This window comes from Centropristis striata, chromosome 22, assembly GCF_030273125.1.
Source record: "Centropristis striata isolate RG_2023a ecotype Rhode Island chromosome 22, C.striata_1.0, whole genome shotgun sequence".
Taxonomy (NCBI): Eukaryota; Metazoa; Chordata; class Actinopteri; order Perciformes; family Serranidae; genus Centropristis; species Centropristis striata.
The window spans coordinates 12,236,603-12,257,827 of NC_081538.1; the positions used below are offsets into that span (position 1 = coordinate 12,236,603).

The 21,225-nt window shown below is 39.8% G+C and overlaps 1 protein-coding gene across 2 annotated transcripts in view; it reads right to left on the reverse strand.

Annotated features, from left to right (window-relative positions):
* Positions 1 to 21,225, reverse strand: part of tbc1d22a (TBC1 domain family, member 22a) — a 169,345-nt gene that overhangs the window by 118,040 nt on the left and 30,080 nt on the right. Inside the window, exons 6-8 of one of the 2 annotated variants that reach the window (XM_059325631.1) lie at positions 20,834 to 20,904; positions 8,583 to 8,711; positions 5,413 to 5,475 (exon numbers count right to left, since the gene is read on the reverse strand). In XM_059325631.1, coding sequence (XP_059181614.1) covers positions 5,413 to 5,475; positions 8,583 to 8,711; positions 20,834 to 20,904 — 263 coding nt within the window. Of the gene's footprint in view, positions 1 to 4,888; positions 4,955 to 5,412; positions 5,476 to 8,582; positions 8,712 to 20,833; positions 20,905 to 21,225 lie in introns of both variants that reach the window. The other variant, XM_059325630.1, reaches the window with a different exon arrangement.

Here is a 21,225-nt window from a genome sequence, read left to right on the forward strand (position 1 = left end):
TACATATGACTTTATTTTGTTTGGGTGCCTTGAATGGAAATTGTTCTAATAACCGCTCTGGACCCTGAGGGTTTTTAATATTGACTTTCAATAAGCAAATGCATCAAAAACACTGACTTAAAGATGATATTACTTGAGTTAAGTGTCACATAATTGCTCGTAATGCTTCGAGTTTATTGTGTGTTGAAGGGTGTAATTTTGTGTGTTTGTGTTTTATTCCACTACAACCTTCCTTGTGTTTACCATCTGGATCTTTGTTCATCTTGGGATTTTTTTGTCTGTAAATCTGTTGTATTTATTGTTGTTTTCCGGTTCCAAAAAACTCAAGAGCAATCTGGATTTTAGGCACGATGGAGACCGGTCTAAATATGAGATGAACCATTTCTTTGCTTCTCTTCCAGCACAGAGCAACACCTCCTCGTTCACTTCCTCAGCTGCATTATTTTGTGCACAAAAAAGCCTCACTTTGAACTTTGTTCTCTGCTTTGCAGTTGGTCTCCTCCCTCCTCCCCGTCTCTTGCTCTTCCCCTCCATCTCTGCCTCCATCTCCATATCTCTCTCCGATTCTCAATATTTTTTTGCAAGGCAAACAGTTCCATCTTCGTTATGGGTGGCTGTTTAATGCTGTCAGCCCCAGTGAATTAGAGGATTGCTTGTTTTTCTGGTCCTCAAATGGATTTCCCCCAAAAACACACAACCTCTCTCTCTCTCTCTCAGACACCTTAGCTGTACCACACCCATCAAGCACTTTCTTATTTTTTGTAGATATGTCATGTTTCTGTCACTTTCTAAATAACACCATAGCTCATTGTTTTATGGAGAGAAGAAAACATGGCTATGGCAAAGTGCGTGCGAAGCTCCTCATTTCTATTTGAAGTAATTCGATCAATGTTGAGACGGTCGGACGGATCGGTGAGATGCAACTCTCTCCGGCTCTCAAACCCCCCTTACCTGCCTCCACACCTCCTCTTTCCTTATCAAAGCTCCATCTATCAAACACAGAGAGGTGCTGCTGCTTGCAGGGGGAGTGGGTAATGGGACTTTCTTTCTTGTGCAACCTCAAAAGCTGACATGCATATTTCACACTGGCACCTCCACACTGAAGCACTTTGAGAGAACCCCTACACACCACACACACACACACACACACACACACACTACCCACACCCAGTTTACTATGTGCAACGAATGTTTATATGTGGAAAGATAGAAGACACAGAGAAACTACCCACTAACAACACTTTCTTCAGGTTTAAACAGAGTTCACTCACTCACTGCATTCTTGCAAATTGTTAATCTCACATTCATTTCATATTCTCCTCAGTGCATCTCTACGGCAGGAAATCAGCTTCCCCGTGTCCCCTGTGTCATGACGCTATGGCTTCATCAAATTAGTTCCAGACCCCAAGGACTGTGATAAGGGAAATCTCAAGAGGTAGAGAGGAAATTGACACAATACAAGTCAAAGAACTCTTTACTGACATCTGACACATAACGTGAAAATACTTAAGGAGGGGTTGGAGGCTTAAAAGATGATCCCACTGTCAAAAGACCGCTCAATCACTCAAATTTGCAACATATTCACCAACAACCACACTAGCCTGCTGCCAATGCACACCTCATGAGCTATTCTGAATGCTGAAAATGAATTTTTTAATACAGCAGACTGATAAATCCCACTCTTTCAGCCTCTAATCGCAATTTGGAGGCAAAACAGAATGTTTTCTTTTCACGTTGGGAACTTGTAATTGCTGATTATCAACATCTCGTAAAGACTGCATTGTTCTCCGCAACAAGAAAAACTCAAACACTTAGATACCACTTAGGAAATCACTACAGAATTGCTTCAATATCCCTCTCTCCCCGAAATGGAACAGACTGTTGACTGCCTTCCATCTCGACTAAATCTCTCCAAGCCCCACGGGTGGTGGCGGCGGAGGTGGAGGGTGGGTGTGGGGGGGGGGGGCGCGCGGAGACAAACAAGTGAATGAAATGAAGCAGAGGTGATTTTCAGGTGGCGCCGCAGCAAGCATAACCATATAAAAAAGGGGCCTTTGGAGTCTGTTGCATTCCAAAATATATGAGCTGCACGCTGTTTGAATATATTGGTGGCCTTTATTTTGCACTCGGAGAGGGAGAGAGAGTTCATGTGTGGGGATGAGAGGGAGGAAGACATGTTCTGGGAGGTAAATACAGAGGACATGTACAGTAGTAATACATACTATACATCCTCCTTGTCTGATCTTATTTCCCTCCTTACCTTCCAGGTTACAGCCCACAGTTGCATCATGAACAAGACAGGGGCAATGGAAGGTGGCGTTGCCTGGGGCTTTGTGTGAGAGTGTGTATGAATTAATGTGTTTTGCACTGTTAAATGCTCGTATGCTACCATTTTTCTCTGTGTGTAAACACACATACATGACTGTATATTCCTTCTAGAGCCAGATCACGATGTTGCCGATGCCAATACTGATATAAGGGACTAAACAAAATAGTTCTAACATCAATATCTGACATTATAATGCGTCTGTTTAGAACAGGATGACCTATGTTGGTCATTTCTGTGCTGGTTTATAGCTTTAACCATTAGTGATGTGGCCGTTACATTTATGCCAACTGTATTTTACCGTAGTGATTTTAAGTTCTCCCCTGTGTTGAATGACACCATAGGGTTGACATTGTTAAGAGCTGCCCCAGCACAGTAAAAGACAGATTGATAAATCCTGGATACGTCCTTCGCTCCATCTCAAAAAGTTTTCTTTTGTTCACAACAATTAAAATTTTTATAACTTGTATATTGGTTCTTCCTAGACTTAACATGGTCAAAGCTCCAGGGCTCCTTTTTCTGAGTTGCTGCGTAGGCTGAACATGCACTCTTTCCATGAACTGCCAGGGTTTTTTTTTTAGGTTTTTTTTAATTTCTTTGAACCATTTGTCATGATTGTCTGTTTGTGTTTTCGTGTTGGAAAAAAAATATCAAGGAATCTTTTTCCTGCAATATATTATTAAAAATAAGTTTCTATATTGGTGCATATTGGAAACATGGATGTCAATACTGATATATTACTGATATATGTCTCAAAGGTGATAGGTCTGGCTCTAATTTCTAATTTCAGGTACGGTCACACCAGACACACTTATGGGCAAGAAGCCCAATAAAGAATAAATCCTGGTTGCTGTAACATTCCACCTGTGATGGCTCCCACCTGTCAATCAAAGGTAGCCACACCCCAAATCATATGATTCTTTATCTTCTATATTCTTCTAAATGGGGCCATTATTTTATTAACATCAAATTGTCCTGAAGAAGGCTTTTTACTAGTGATTGAGACCATAGTGTTGTCCTAAAAAAAATTATGAAGTAATAAATCAAGTGACACACTGAAATGAATGGACAGAATTTTTTTGCAGCCAAACTCAGCACCCCCTACTGGAATCTTCGGTAGAATACGGCTTAAGGCACTTCCTGGTTTGCCTCCATGCTCAGACCCGGAGGTTGCCGCCTAGGGTGGCTCTTAAAGCAAGTCAACCTCCGTAGCTCAACTACGGAGGTTACAGCCTGGAGCAAAACACTGTTTTAGTCTCTAGAGATAATTGCCCCAATCATGACGACTGTACATGGGGTACATTTTTTACATCACTCACCTATTTAAATTATATTCAGGCTTACATTTATGCATAAATAAGGGCATGGCCACTTTTAGTGACAGGTGGGTGCCATCACAGGTGGCATGTTACAGCCACAAGGATTTATTCTTTATTGGGCTTCTTGCCCATATTTGGATTAGCCAGGAGTCAGGTACTGCCAACAGGGCTATGGCTGCAGCCAACACACAGAGCTTCACAACAACAGAAACCTATGGGCCACATCACAGAGCCTAGGTCTGTCTTTTGTACAGTCTTTGGTTGCTCTGATTCAGGTTGAGTTTGGACAGAAATATGCAGGCCGAGTTGGACTCTAGCTCACACCTGTGTGTAGGTGTATACACAGAGCAGTCCAGAGCCCTGACCACCTCATTAGCCTGCACCTCATTATGGGATTTTTCTATCTGGCTTTTCAGTTCTCTGCTTCTTCTCAGGCCAGTGGTTCTATGTATGACAGGCCCTCCCAGAAGCACTGTAATAATAAGATAAACTTAACCTCATATAAATGAAGGGAATCAAGTTAATTTCCTTGTTAAGTTGCATTGGGAAGCTGCACTGATAGTCCCTTAGGCCAGCTGAGCCAACTTCCTACACCGCTGCAGAAACAAAAGTGACTTGTACTACATTTACATTTTAAGTATTTAAGCAACACTGTTATCCAAAGCAGCTTACAATGATTTAATAGATAAGGATCGCAGTAATGTGTGCCCGGCCGTATGTTTTCCTAATGTGCCTTAACTTTCACTGATAGTTCGTTTTATCAAACATAATGCTTAAGAGGGTTTTAAGATAATTAGTTCTTATATCCCCTAAAACACCCAACTGTAACAAGAAACACTTTGTTCAGTTCCACTAACAAAGCAGAACAAAGACATAAGGGAGTGCTAACCATGCAGAGTGAGAGTTTGTGTGTATCTGATCACATGCATGACTGCAGGTATTATATAATTCTTCTATATGTAATCTTAGTTTGTGTTTCAGTGTGTGTGTGTGTGTGTGTGTGTGTGCACCCATGCCAGATCATGCAGTGTGCTGAAGCGAGGGTTTTCCCATTCCTAACTCCTTGGCAGAAACCTTTAACTCTTAATTTAAGCCATAATGATTTCTTATTTACTGTCACTGTAACCCCATAATAGGGGTCCCTCTGATAAACGTTACTAGCCATATCTGCCAAAAAAGTAGAGCGGGAAAACCCTGCTCGGTGAGGTGGTGTGTGTGGGAGGGGGGTTGTTGGGAGTCTCACCTCTTGGACAGAAGCTTGTTGAAAGAGAGGAATAAGGGGATTAGTTCTCGGTATGTCAATGTGAATCTGCAGAGAGAGAAAGAGAGAAAAAAAAGACAAACACTGAAGCAACGGGCAGGTTAGCACAGATTCGGGGCATCACAGACAGAGACGGAGAGGGAGCAACAGTTAGTGGATTGGTGTCCTTGATCGAAGGCAGACGGGGTTTTCGGTGCTCTGAAATGGATAACAGCGGTGGTCTTGAATGCAATTGTGCATATGATGAGAAGTCTCTGCGATACTATGTGCTTGAGAGTACATTTGTGTGCATATGACCACGTTTACACCATTTCAGAGTGTCTGCCCCGCAGATGAACAATACGACAGGCAGACAGATTCATCAGAAGGGAGCCAGACGGACGCAGGACAGCGGCTGGAGCCAAGCCAGTTGAAAACGTCCAGACGGGACGAGAGTGTGCAGCTTGTTGCTGACAGGACTGGGGATTGAGCTGTATTCACAGTCCTGTCTGCTCTGACCACCTTACCTCTGTCACCTTTGGCTGCAGCACCAAAGACTCAGGGCTCATCCTAGGAATGTCTATGTGGATCTGACAGCAACATGGGAGAGAAAGGTGTTAGACACACACACACACACACACACACACAGCCACACAGATTTACACTCATGGGTACCAACGTAGAAGCCCCCTACATGTACTTTCCGCATTTAAACCTGTCTTTGGCAGCTGTAAGATCTCCTCAGATGTTCTCAGGAAAGAAGTCAGATTTAAAGGGAAATTCTGCTATTTTTCACACAGGGTCATATTTTTATTCTGACTAAAGTAGATACAGTGCAAGGCAATTAGCCACAATAAGTAATAACAGGGCTAATTTCTTTATTCACTTTGGGTGAAATTTAAGGTGGTATTACATTTATGTTGGCTGTGCATAGGCAAACACATACATTATACTTTATTTCAGCTGGTTTAGGACAAAGCTGCAATTTTCGAAGATAAGATCGTATCAGTCTTGTTTTAGCCTTCCTTCGCTGGTAACTAGGGCTGGGCGATATATCCATATAAAAAAATGTATTGATATATTTTTCAATGTGATATGGAATAAGACCATATTGCATATATCGATATAGTTCCATTTTTTTCTTTCTTTATATATACATGCTGAACTTACTCATCATCGTCATATTTAATTCTACTGGTCATTTTGTTAATCTTTTCTAATATAAATATATTTATTTCAGAAAAGGATTGGCCTATTTTATTTCATAGGCTATTTTTATTTAAGTTTTTTTTTTTTTTTTCAAGTGCACTTTATGGAGTTTTGATTTTTTTTAAAAAAAGGTATTCCTGTTGTTTTACAGTATTAATGTTCACTTAAATAAACAGTTTCAATAAAACTACTACTAACTAATAAAACTAATAAACTAATAAAACTACTTGTGACATGTCATACTTGGCTTTGACTGAACATTTGCTCTCACTTTGCAATAAAAATACCTGGATATACAGTATGTCGTGTATATATAGATATTCTGCCTTTTTATATTGGGATATTACTTTTGGTCCAAATTGCCCAGCCTTACTGGTAACCAGTATATTTTAAAATAGATTTTTTTTAAGATTACACTGATTACTTTTAAAGAACTTCATGGTTTGGCTCCCACACACTGCTGAATAGTAGCTCCCCTATGAGCCAGAGCGCTGCCTCAGATCCTCAGCCAGGGCCAAGTCTGGACTCCCTGCCTCAGGATCTGAGACCTGTAGAATCAGGAACATCCTTTAAATTACGACTCAATACTTTCCCTTCTATTTTTTATTTTACTTTTCAGTTTCAATTTCCATTTTAACTTATACTGTTTAATTCTTATTTCAGCCTTGTATAGCACTCTATATATTTGTTTTGTTATTCTTACTGTCAATAATATTTATAATATTACATGATATTTCATCACAGACACTAAAATGACTCTATAGAGCTTGTACTGCTCATCCCAGTGGGAATCAACAACCCTCTATGGAACTTTTAGCAGCTATTTTAGCAGCATTGTTTTGATTTTGATTTGCCGGTCTATATGGTTCCAACTACCCATAGAAAAAAAACTCTCAGAAGCTACTGCCAGCTTACAAAGTCACACCAGCTGATGCAGCTTTGAAGCGGGGCCGAGGTCTCCCCGTGGGGGGGGACTGGATCTCAGGGCAGACTGTCCTCAGTGCGTCATGCTGGCGAAACATGGACCCGGTCATGTTTTGGTGTGAGTCTATTCATGACTTTGGGATAGGATATAAACAAAAGTGGTCTCCTTTTCAATCCAAAATATTGAATCTACATGCCTTGATGAGGTCATTCTTTACACAGCCTGCCTATGAATTCCTCCCATTTATCCGGGAAATTGAAATCTTCAAGGACACGTGGACCGGCACCAATATTTTCTAACAGGGACTCCAGTGTATATCATCTGATAGCCGAAAAAAAGAAAGGCTTTTTATTAAGACTTTCTCTTGGGATGGAAGAGAACCACAGAAGCACTTCAAAAAGCTTGCAATGCAAGCTGGGACTTCTACAATGGTTACATCCATATGCATATGCATAAACACATACACACACAAGCTGTTTGGGCAAGTTACCAACAATATAAAAAAAGAGAGACAGATGGACAGACACAAGAAGAGACACTAACTATGGAGACAGATGGAGAGGTTTACAGTGGCTGATGGACCATCTACTACGAGCAAACACATGAACATAAGACATATATAGGTACATGTAAGGCATGCAAATATATACAGCCACTTTAACAGAATGTACACAGCACATGCAAACACACTGTCATGTGCAGTTTAAGTGCCAAACTGACATATGTGCAAACACACATAATCACACACACCCACAAAAAAATTACTTAAAATCACCGCTCAGTCCGTCAACACAAACAGTGTTGGAACAAGCAGAATTTGGCAGAAAAAGGGGCATCAAGACGCCATCCAAACAGTCATCAAAACAAAGTATGCCAGCTTCCTGGCACAGAGCAGAAGAGATCAATGGGAAATTGGACAGAATATGAGAAATGTGTGTTTTTGCTATCGACAGCCCACTTTGATGTTTCTTATCGGCTGGAAATGAATGGGAAGTAGTTGAGTGTTGAAATGAAAGAGTATGTGGGACGAGCGAGAGACAGATAAACAGACAGAGAGAGAGCAAAAGTAGATATTATTTTCAAAGCCAAAGAAAAAGTGTTCATTTAAGCAGCTCTCTGAAGCTCAGGGCTGGTTATGTCGACTCTGTGAACAGAGCTCGACCACACTCCCTCCATGTCAACACAGATAGAGACACAGGCAGACAAACAGACAACAGTCCTATGAGTACATGAGGGAGAAAGAGGAAAGGACAGAGGGGGGAAAAAAACATGGAACTGGTTCCAGTAATCCTGTCTCTGGGACCGAATCCTGTCACACTTTTTCAAACACACACACAGGCATACACACTAACAGCCATGTGTCCTGGGCCTGTGCTGAGGAAATACATTAGTGACAAGAAGTTGTTCTTGTAAATTGAAAACAGAATCTTTTGTTGTTTGTCTTTCATTCTGTCCATCAAGCTCTGGGATTCAGACAGGTATTAAAAAGTCACATGTAGAAGAAATTATTAAAAACACAACAAATAAACAGGACTGGGGAATGTGTGCATGTGCTTATTATACCTGTCTGTATGTGTCCTGATGGTGCTCGTCATTGCGGGAGTCGTAGTATTGCTGGATGAAGCCAAAATATTCTTGTCTCTTCCTCTGTAAGACGCTCTCTCTTCTTTCTGCGTTAGCTGGTAGGTAACCCTAAGAGAGGGTGACAGAAGGAAAAGAAGGAGAGAGTTAATAAAATGGTGAATGCAGTTGGAGAAAGATCAAACGTGGAAAAATGTTCTCTTTACACACAGTTTTTGTACAGATTAAAAGAAACAAGATATGATACAGTCATTAATGAGCTTTAGAGGTGCTGGCGGGAGGATTCTGTTCCCTTTGAACTGAGCCAGGCTAGCTGTGGTCCCATCAGCGTTCTGCTAACCCCTCCCTACTGCACTGTGATTGGCTAGTATAACTGCAGTGATTGGTTGAATTATCTGGTGATGACAGTAGGGCGCCACAGGAATGAGTTTTAAACCAGTAAGTTAATTAGCATTTAAACCATCTTTTTTCATTTTTGAGAAGGAGCTCAAACAGTACATTACAACAATCCACCCTTCAACAAACAGAAAAGAAATCAAAACCACTGAGCTATGCACCCTTTATAACATACTTACGAACTAATTCATCCTTATTTTGTATGCTGTGAACCCCTGGCATTGTATTTGTTTTGTATTAATGTTCTGTGTTTTACTGTTTGTAATACCTGACTTTCAATAAAGTTTAAAAAAAAAAAGTGAATTAGCAATTTAGCTCCCCAGGGTCTAACCTCTCGAACTCATTGAGGATTTTGAATGGGGTTTTGGTTAGATGCCTGAAATAAGGTCAACACAAGCTTAAGAGATGTTCGCATTTTGGTGTGTGACATAAAATGCGTTAGTAAATACCCCCATATGTGGATTTTAAAGTTGTTACGCGTCCTTAAAAAGGCGATATAACAAATGGCTAAATGAGACTAAAGTGGTTGTCAGGGGCAATAAATGTCATCACACCGGACACAGAAAGCAACTAAGTCACTGGCCCCCTAACAACCTCTACTTATTCAGTGCACTTTCAAACTTTTGCAGATTGAAAATTATGTTAGGGAACAATTCATCAGGCTACAGATTCACTAGCTTGTCAAAACCACTGGGGAGTTTATCGGAGCTCATCTGAAGCATAACGGTACTGACGTTCAAGCCACGTGACCCTGGTGTAGTTCACTATAGCATAACGTTAGCTTCTTACTTTGGCCAGCTACATTTTCAGTGCAAATGTCATAAAAATGGTTGTAGTTTATCCTACTGAACAAAACGCATAAGCATCAGAAACCAAAATCCAATGGAAAAATCCCATAGGCCAATGCTCAATAGACCCCATGACGATGCTACCTCCGGGTTTGTCTATGAAAATATTTCATTCCGTTTGCTCTCTATGTGCTTTGCTATGCTGTGACATGAGTGTGCCGATGAAGCCAGCTTTTAAATTTTGCTAACCTAGCAACTTAGTTCGCTAGCTAACTTGCTGATTCCCACAGAAAAAGTTGTTACTCATCTGATCATAGCATTGTGCTTTCCCACTTTGTGAGTGTGTGAATGAAGCAAAGTTGAAGTTAAGTCATTAACTAGCTAGCTTGCTAATTCCACCATGTTTTCATTCCAAACAAAGTTTTCAGAACTGATGTCAAAAGTCAAAGTCAGAAATATGGTTGAGAAAAAAAACACTGTTTCCCCATTTAGAATCACTGTCAGCCTTTAGGTTAAGCTAACCATCAGCTATTTGCTATTTACCTGAGAGGTTAGAGTGATATTTAACTTCTCATTTAAGTAAAACAAGTACATCCCCGAAATGTCAAATTATTCCTTATGTCAAAGGCCCTAAAATCAGTTGGGGTTTTTTAACTGCAACAACATAAATTGCCATACTATCAACTCAAGGTTAAGGTTGTCCTACATTTTATTCATGTAACATTGTTTGAGATGTAATTTCAACATTTACAAAGTCTTAAAACACTGTACTGATTTTAGAAGAGGCACATAAAAACTTCAGCCAGTCTCCAAACTAATATACCTGTCTATTTGTGACACGCATGCACAGAGACACATGCTCACAGACACACTTGTGGCTTCCACATGGGACTCATTAATTCCGCTCCGCAGATATTCAGTAAGACTGTCTTTTTAGTGTCTGAAACTGCATGGCATTTTATGTAGTGTGTCTCTCGTAATTATTTGTCTGTCAGGATATTCTATTTAATGAGGCTTTATTTCTAAAGTCTTGTTCTAAAAACCTCAGCTTGCTTTGAGTCTGTTGGCCAAGTTCAATCACGAACCAAACTGCACCGCCTGGGATTACATAGTGTGTAAATGACACACTTCACTTTGCAGAGAAAACTTTCTGCTGCTTGACCAAATGTGTTTTGCCTCTTTGGGGAGTTACCTTTCCGTGTGTGTGTGTGTGTGTGTGTGTGTGTGTGTGTGTGTGTGCGCTTCTGGGAATGTGTTTGTCAGACAGTTTATGTGAGCATACATTTGTAAAAGTGTGTATCCTCCTTGTGCGGTCAGGCTTATGCAATGAGGAGAAAGTCAACTCCAAACTGAACAACAAATCTAAAGTCTATTAAAAGCGAGAGCTGGGACCAGGGGCTCTGAAATATTCACGCAGTTAAAGTTCTCAAAACACAAGTCAAACATGACTGCTGGCTCTGAAAACTTGTGAAGTGTCTAGCTGTCAAACCTAGAAAGGTCCTTATCCCAGGATTTTAATTGCATAATACCGTATAATTTTAATAGCTCCTACATCAATAGTTCGTCAACATTAGGATGATTTAAGACAACAGTGTGACAGGTAATTTAATCAAATTCAACAACCAGTGCTTTGGGGCCTTACAAACTGATGGCATTTAATGTTAGTAACTTGTAAACTATATACAAATACATCTGCATAGTAATTAATGACTAACATTGGGTATTTCTTTACATGCCAAAATGATTTGGTTCCAGCTTCTGACATATGAATACTTTCTGTTTTTATTTGTCTTTTATGTTAATATACTGAATCTCTTTGGGTTTTGGACAGATGGTCAGACAAAACAAGACATTTACATATGTCATCTTGGGGTTTTGGAATAGATAATGGGCATTTTTTTTACCATTTTCTCATATTTGATAAACGAGAGGATTATTTGAGAAAATAGCTTGAAAATGCATTAGTTGCAGCCTACAACGTCTAGCCTGAATTACCATCACTTTAGATTTTTCTTTTCTCTCTGCATCATTCAATTTTAGATTGTTTCCCTCTTTCTTTTTCAGTTTCTCATAAAGAATGGATGACATATACAGTCTATGATTTTTCTGTGCCATACTTAGGTCGTGTTATGACACCTGAGTCAGCTACATAAACTTTTTTTTTTCTTGTTTTGTCAAACTCTCCAAGATCACTTTTTATCATGTCCCCGAAGTACCCCACTTAGGCCATTCCACAACATTGGACCCTAAAGAAAACAAAGATGTAGCTGAAAGCCTCTTGTTCAAATCTCAACAAAGAATTTCTTGTAATTCGTTGAGCAGACAGATGCTGCACTAAACTGGAGCTTTCTTCATCACTCTGTCTGTCTCGTATGTTTATCATCACCACTTTCAATTTAAACTGAGCTTTTTTCCAGCATTTGGCTGCTGTTCAGTTACATCTGAGAGCAACTCGGTTTTGGACTGGCTTTAATGAAATCGCCATCAAAAATAAACTCGTCTACCTGCACCAACAAAGACAGTCTGCACATCAGGCTCAACGGGAAAACATAACAGGCCTTAAAAGGCTCATAGTGACTGTGTGTGTTTGCTATCTACGTGCATCTTTGTCTTTGTTGTGACTACTGTTTGTTGTCTTTGGAAGCTGGCTGCCACTTTTTGGTAATACGTAAGCAACACACGTGTTTACGCAGAAAGTATCAATTTTGGGCAACCGTCTAGAGGAAAATCAATAAGAGTGGCAACAAAAAGTTTCTCTTTTTTGTATTTTTGCCATCTTTTTCTAGACCCTAGAGAAGAATGGATAGTCTAGAGGCTTATTTATTGCACACTACTTTGCTTGCACACATGCAAACACATGCTTGTGAATTGTGTATTCCAAACATGGTTCCACACGCTCATATGTGTATGTTTTGACACATAAATACACACATCACGTTCCAGATTCCCTGCCAGCCCATCTATCTTCTCCGCCTTCAATAATACTGTCATTCAAGGAATTTTTCCCATTCTATTTATCTCTTTATATTGTCGATGGAAAAACGAAAATGTAAATTCTTTCACAACCAAAACCCAGTGAAGGAGGCAGACTCCTCACTCATCCACACCTCCTGTCCCATCAACCGACTGCTGCCAGTCAGCCAGACGCTCACGTTTGTGCCCACAGAAATCAGGCTAAGCACTGACTGGGACTTTTCTCACAGCCGCTCTCTCTGCCAAAAGGTCCACTCGTCCCATGTTGAAACTGCTCCATATGCAGACACACATGAGTACACACACGCAAACACGAACCACAACAGGCCAGCTACAAAACAGTGGGCTCCGGTGTTATGTGCACTCTGCCAAATGAGGGAGAGGAGAGCATGTGCGTGTTGAAGGTTAATGGACAGCTTAGTGGAGGTCAATCACACTGCAGCTGCATTACTGCTCGATAGGACAGGACAACACATACACACGCACACACGCACCCATACACAGGGGATTTGAAGACTATAAAGAGGACACAAGCGGTGTCATACACAACATTTTATTACTACTTTTAATCACTAATAGAACATCAGAAAACTGGTGCCCAATTGTTGTAGGTCTGTAGCTTCTCAGATTATCAAGGCTATAAACTGTACAAAGTGTTGTTATTTTTTTTAACATAATTGTAAATGTTTAAGTTCAGTCGGATGTCATGTATTCTCAAAGCACCTGCAAAAGTGAACTGCACCCCTAACTATGCTGCCAAGCAAATTGCGTCTCAGTGTATCTGTTCAATTTGCAGATGTTTAAATTAGGAAATACTATGCATGCATTTGGTGCAAGATCTGCTCTGTTTTATGCAAATGGGCCTTATTGCAAAAAAAAGTCCAATTCATAAACACCAGCGCTAATAGCCACATTCAGTTGGAGTGAAAGTGTATTAGCGTCTTCAGAGAGCTGGTGGTAAATTAAGTGCGTTTATAAGGATGAATATGAGGTTGACTCAAACTCTTTTATTTTGGGAAACTCAGCTCTCCTACGTGTCATTTTTGATAATACATGAAAAAATTCATGAAAAATAATTTTAATAAACGAATAGACTTCTGGCTTAGTTTGACTCTCCTGATGCTGACAGCTGATGCGCCTTACATATGCTCACTGTGTGAAAGTGGACTGTGTGTGTATGTTATATTTTGAATGTGTGGAAGAACAAAGAGCATTACGTAATATTAGGTCCTGACCGATCAGCTGGTTTGACTCTGGAGACATTTAAATAATCAACAGAGACCCAATGTTGTGCCTTGTGCATAAATACACACCGCATCTCTCTCATCTCTGAATACACACTTATCTTTGCCAGGGCTTCACCCCTCTCATCCCACACTTTATCCTCTAGCGCATTTATACTTTGCCACTTGGATAACTGCAATCATATGTAAAAAGAAGGCATATTGGGCTCAGCTTCAAAACCTTATAGGCGTGTTTGCACCTTGATATAATTAGCACAATAATTATCTTTAGTGAATAGGTCCTTGTGACGGGGCAGATGCTATCAGTGGCCCCAATCCATTCTTTGTGAATTGCCTCCCAGTCTTGCTGAATCATTGGTACCAACCATGTCATGATATCTTAGGGAGTGAAATAACACTCAAAAGGGTAGGATATATTTTAGCTAAAAAAAGATGACAACGCCATTTTCAGAGGCGTCCCTTGACCTCTGACCTCAAGATATCTGAATGTAAATGGGTTCTATAGGTACCCATGAGTTTCCTCTTTACAGACATGCCCATTTATGCAAATCCTATGCAGTTTGGGGCAAAAACCAAGCAGTTTTTCCCATGCAGTACAAATGTGTTAGTTGCTAAGGGGTTAAGGAATAACTGGTTAGAAGGAAAAGGATGCAGTCAGCGTGTCTTTCTTTTAAAAAGCAGAGAATTAAAATAACTGAGTATATTGCACAGTAAAGTGCATTAAGTGCCTAAGATCTTAGTGTACTTACGCTTGAACCTGAGTGACTAATTTCCATTTAATTTGTGGTCTACTGGTTGAAAAGGGTGAGTGGAGATTTTTTTTTTATATAGAGATGGAAGACTGAAAGTGAAGCATAAATGCATAACGGCCCCACATGACCTGCCAGAGGTACAAAATGTGGCAGCACAGTGCTTCCTCCTGCCTCCGTTAATCAGTCCACATAAAACTCATGTCTTCATTCTTCCTTGCATCAATCTACTCCTCAATCCTTCCATCCCTCTAATGGGTCCTCCACTTCAGTAAGCTCTCTGTAAAAAACAGGGGAAATATGCTTGGGGAATCCATTTAGGGAATTTAAATGAATTTGTTTTTTTTAGTCTTCTCACAATCTAAATTGATTTCTACTTAGCAGCCGCACATTATTCTGGAAGCAGGCTGGAAACAAACTGTCCCACTACGGGTGCAGCAGAAGTTTCACAAATAAAACTTTACTTCTTTCTAAAAATGCTTGTCACTGTGTGTCTATGTGTTCCTTTTGCACTTACATCTGGTGAGCTGAGTTCTGCTACAAAGTTTGAGTTTGGAAACATCCATGTGGGAATCAGTTTTATACCGTGACCCAACTCCTACTTGTAGAAATAAAATAAAGCATGATTCTGCATCTGCATGACTTTCTTATCTCAAACTTACTAAGAAGGTTATTTTGGTTGATTGTTCTGCAGAAATTTGAGACAATGGACTGCATCTGTGGTTTTCCAAACTAAATGAACAATAACAGCCAAGTAACAGTCAAGTAAGAGATGCGTCGCTTGAACTTTGCCATATCGTATTGAGCGAGCTGAAAGGACTGTGCCATTGAGACAATTAGCTAAACACCCTAAACTGACATTTTGTTCCTTTATCTTATTTGGAACTTTAGAAACATTCAATGTACCAAAATAGCTGTCTCTGAGCCACGACTATATAAGATCCCTCTGTCCTGTATTCCTTCATTCATTCTGCTGCATGAAAGAACTGAATCTGAGCTTGTGTGCATTAAATGTGCATTGAACAGCACTTCACCGCTTCTTCTCCTCCTTTATCAACCCTCATCAAACATGCATCATATCACCTACTCAGTGTGAAGCCATGAATGACTCAGCTGAGGCTAACAGCCAGATGACAAAAATTTGGTAAAACTTCGACTTAACTGCAGACTATTTACACAGACCAGAGAGGAGAGGACAAGAGTTTCTAATTAGAAATTGCAAAAATGTAAACAGTTAGATATGTATAGCATATAGACCCCTGATTTTTTTTTTTTTTACCAATATTGGTTACACTTGTGGCGACTTGGAAAGTTGTTTTATACGTAGCTCCCATTTTTCTAATTTTTGTCAAATAAATTATCAAATAAATTCAACTTGCATTGTTTCTTTTTTGATGATCTGTAATTATAAGTGTGTTATACTGCACAAAAGAGATAACTGAGTTCTCACTACTTCTAGCTAAGATTGTGCTGTTTCCATAGAGGTGCAGGACTTATATATTCCAGTAGAAAACAAATAACGCCCTGAAACATATGTCATATTCCTAAAAATTAAAACCTCCACTTAGTCAAAAGTTCCTCCCTTATAGTCAAGAGGAGGAACAGATATTAAACAGTAAGCAGTGCTACTTGTCACTCATATTCTCTAAGTAGATGACCCCTTCGCAGCAGAGAGTCTATTTCCCCAAATCATACTCAAACTAAAGATGAGAAAACATGAAGACAACATCTTTCAGTTCCTGATCTCGGATCTGTTTAAGGAGAAGCAATTTTCTCGGGTTTTAGTAGTTAATATAGAGAGGTAATAATGTATTGGCACTTCTTGTAAACTGCAGTTTTATCTACAAACTCAAAAGGAACAAAATGTTCTCGCTGAGGTGTGAGATGCATCTTAAGCTTGATCACAAATCATTTCTCTTTCCTCTCAGGCGGTATAATTATGTGTATTGTTGTAAGGTAACAGTTAAACATAATAACTTCTAAATCTGTCCCTGTTGCCGCTTCTCCCCAATACATCTCATAGAACCCTTTAGCTTTATCAATATTTCCACAGCCAGTTAGTTTTCTCCTCTCCCACCACTTCACATTTAACAGCCACACTCCATTAGCAAATGTACATATTGCCAAAGGCTGACATTCTTTCACAAAGCAGAAAAGCCATTTAATTTTTCCTTTCTCCTTCGGGCTCGGACACAAAGTGCTCTTTAAAATAATGAAATAAGACGGTATTATTCCTGGAATAATAGGAAGTTCAACCGGATGTGTTTCTGGAGCCAGGGGCAACCTGTGGAGCCTCTTGCTCAAATAGGGAAAGAAGGGAGAGGAGCTATTAAGTGAGGCAAAACATTGCTCTCTCCCGCTCAGAGTGACTGGAGAATTTCTTTTTTTTTTTACTGCTTTTTAATTTCCACACAGGCTAATAACAGTGGCGACAGTTCTGTATGGTTTCTGTGATGTGGCAGTAGACGCGGGCCGTTGGGGGAGCATTACCGAGCTCTAACCTGAGTGGGGAAACTTGTTTCTCGTCTTTGTCAGGTAAAGAAGAGCGTGGCTTGAGCATGCCTGCTGGAGGGGAGAAAAAAATCAAATCAGTTGGTGCACGCTGGTGAGCAGGAGAAGGGCACAAGGGACACCACTGGAGTGAAGTTTTATTAGGTGCCTCTGCCAAGTTTATGGAATACAAGTGTGGGCTGTGAGTCTCAATGTGTGTGTATGTGTGTGCGCGCAAGTGGAAGAATAGATTTTTCGAGCCTGATCCCTCCTATCTATTTCTCCACTGGATCATACCACAGACAGGACAGAGAAGGCAGTCAAGTGTTATGACACTCGAGAAGATATGATTGCTTTTGACACTGTGCCCACTTTTCGCTTTAATCCAAACCTTGGATTTAACCCTGGGATAATTCACGCTGCACGAGGCTCTAGAAATGTATTGAAAACCTTGCAAGGTGGAGTTGAGATAACTTCAGATATGGATCTTAAGTTTGCACAGTCAAAGAGCCTCCTATGTATTTATCAAAGTCATCGGGACATACACGTCCTCAATGAGGATGAGTTGTATTCCATTATACTGCTTTTGCACTTGTTAAAATCCAATCTGTCTGCGATCGTGAGAAAAAGAAACAAAAGATAAAACACCTAGGCTTGTGGTGACCACGTTGGATAGCAAAGCACCAGCTTGGTTTTTAACTAAACAAATAGGAAGATGTAAATCAAATCTTTAAATAAACAATCTCTTTAGGAGCTGCAGGGCTTTGTGTCGTCATAGTTTCAAGAAGAGTCAACAGACTAGTTGACTACAGCAGGAGAAGCTTGTACCCCTCCAAAGAATTAAAACTGACATTTGATTTCTCTATAAAGACAAAAGTTCAACATTTTACAGCCACCTTTAAATCCTAGAGAGTATTTGAAGATCTTGAATAATGTCTGACTTTGGAGACATTGTTTGACATTTGGCAAATATTTATTTTCTTGCAGAGGGTCGGATGAGAAGATCGATACCACTCTCATGTCTGTGAGGGTATATATGGAGCCAGAGACGGGGCGATTAGCTTAGTTTAGTTTAGCTTAGCGTAGTGATTGTAAGCTAGCGTCACTCTCTCCAAAGTTCCAAAATCTAAATAGCAATAACACACCAGGGCCTAGGACACTTTCCGCATCACAGAACATGCGGTGCACATTGTTGCATGCTAAAAGTTGAATATTTATCTGAGGGAGGAGCCGCTTTATCTTGAAACATAGGCCCTTGTGAACATATTGCTTTTTAGCACACCTTCCCCACGTCTACATTAAAAACATTAACTTTGACACTACAAAAAAATAAAAGTGTGTGGTAGGTGTGTAAGTAAATATCGATACGCTTAAGTATCACAATATGATGCAACACTGTATTGATTTTGAGTAAATGGTAAACCCCGACCGATATAGGATTTTTGAGACCGATGCGATACTGATTTTAGAGAGGGAAAATTAACTGATATCTGATATGGGAGCCAATATCCTCATTTTTGGGGCTGGGATGAAAATACACCTTTGTTTATTTGGACTGTGCATTGTTTTTGTACCCAGAGAGCTATTTTCTCAAAAATAAAACTCATATTTAACATTGTCATACACTATTAAACATTTTACAAACAATGTATTAAATTGTCAGCCAACTCTGTAAATGATAACTGAGACTAAATAGGAATAGAATAAATAGCTAAACATCATTACTGTTCAGTTTCAGTCAATTGCTGACTATTAAGAAAAAAGAATGAATGAATAGCTTGCACCATTTCCAAATCACACTAAGCTACGTTTCTGCATTATATACTTTATAAAAAAAAGAAATGGTTCCATACTGGCACATATCGGACAGCTTATTCACTGATACCAAAATGCCTTTGATAGGCCAATATCGACCGATAATATCTGTCAACCGATATATCTGTCAGGCTCTAGTTAATAGTTTACATGCATGCAAGATTCTTTGCAGAAAAATAGCAGAAAAAATAGTGCTATGATGTTGGAAGTTAGCGGGATTGTGATAAATGCAAAGACTTTGTGCATGTGGTGATGTTTTCTTTATGATCAACCTCTTATATAGAACCAGAAGCTCTGGAAGGAATCATTCCTAAACAATTGCTGTTTACATAATTCACTTGTAAACAGAGTTAAAGCAGTTCGCTTCCACATTTACAACCATGGTAATTTAATTTTGTTTAACATTACTCCCTTAGCCTCTTGGTAACCTTTTTGTTTTTTGGCTCGCTACCTGAAGCTTGTGCTGTATTGAAATTATAAAGAAAAGAAATAAGAAAAAAGAGATCTGACATTAGATCTGAAAAAAATAAAACAAAAATGTAAAATAATCATAATATATCTCCTTGCTTACGATTGCAATATATTGTATCATAACCCCTGTATGATGATATGTAACACACACAGCCAGATACTTACACCGCCCTAGTGTTTTGCCCATAAAATTAAAAAACTGTATTCCCCAAATTGTGGAACTATTTATTGTTATCCTAGAACCCGGTTACTTTATTTTTAAATCTGTTTTTGGTCCTTCAGGTGGTCAAACGATCATTTATTCAGGCCACAGGGCAGCTGTGCTTTGCAACCCAATGTTCCCTGCAGTGTTCTCTTAATATTTATTAGGTATACACATAAAACACACAATTACTACCCACACATGCATGCACACATAATGTATATCCTCTCAAACGCAGACAGACAAACATGCACAATCGAACACAAACTTGAACAAAGCATTAATGGGGTGTTATCTATGGTACATTAGCTAAATCACCCAGGCACACACACACACACACACACACACACACACAAACAGTGAGCTTAAGTGCTGAGCTCCCCCTCCTCTTCCCCCATACCTGGCTGACTACACTGCAGCCAATTCTTTGCAACTTCATACAGCGTTATGAGCCTTCACTTCAGTCGAGCACCAAACAAAGCAGCCGTTAATGGTTGAAGCACCCAGTTGGTAACCTCCCACCACCAAAAAACACAAACAGGCACACACACGCATACACGCACACCTTTAATGACATTTTTTCTGCGGCACATTAGCTATTGTGCGGTAATTAATGGGAGAGTCATGGCGTTCAAAAAGCCAGTCTTCTCTCTGCAGACTAGGAGCTGTACACCACAACAATGGCTTAATGAGTAAACACACCGCGTGTCTCATGAATAAATTATTTGTGCCTCGCAATTAATTTTCCCTATTGAAGTCTGAAAAAAAAGCAGGACTGTTACCAGTCTTCATAAATCAAAAAAGGGAGGGGGTCGGGAGAAAGAACATGACAGCAACTTTTTGTGCGTTTGTGTGCCTAAGATCCTCTGTAATGTGTTTATTATCTGTGTGATATTATCTGCGTGTGTGTTCAAGTGTGTGTACGTGCGTATGTTGTTACTTGCTGGTTTATGTACGAGTTTAGACAGGTTTCTGTCTTTGAGTGTGTTTGTATGCAAGTGTTTTTTATGTTTTACACAAATTAGTGTTGCGCCTGCTGGTGTCTGGATGTACATTATGCATGTACAGCATGTGTGCGAGTGTGTATGATGTATAGAAAACTTACTGAAAGGAGCTTCCACGTTATCGGTCGGACCTGTCGTGGGATTCCAGACCAGCTGAGTTTCCGTAGCTCCTCTGTAAAACAATAAAACACAAACAAGAGGGTTCATTTTAGATTCATCACTGACACGTTCAAAGATAGACTTTGATTTCTTTCTAAAGCTCGACCGGTAAATGATATCAGATATTATGTTATCACCTACATTATTCTTCTCTCATTACCTGGACAGGACCAGCACCAGACCACATTCTATTTTTAGAATTTGAACCTCAAATATCAATGTTGGCATGAGCCTCAAAAATGCAGTAGAGCCACTGATTGTTCTGGCATCATGACATCAATGGTTTTCTTGAATTTAAAGGCAGTCAATCCAATGAGCACCGCAAGAGGGATAA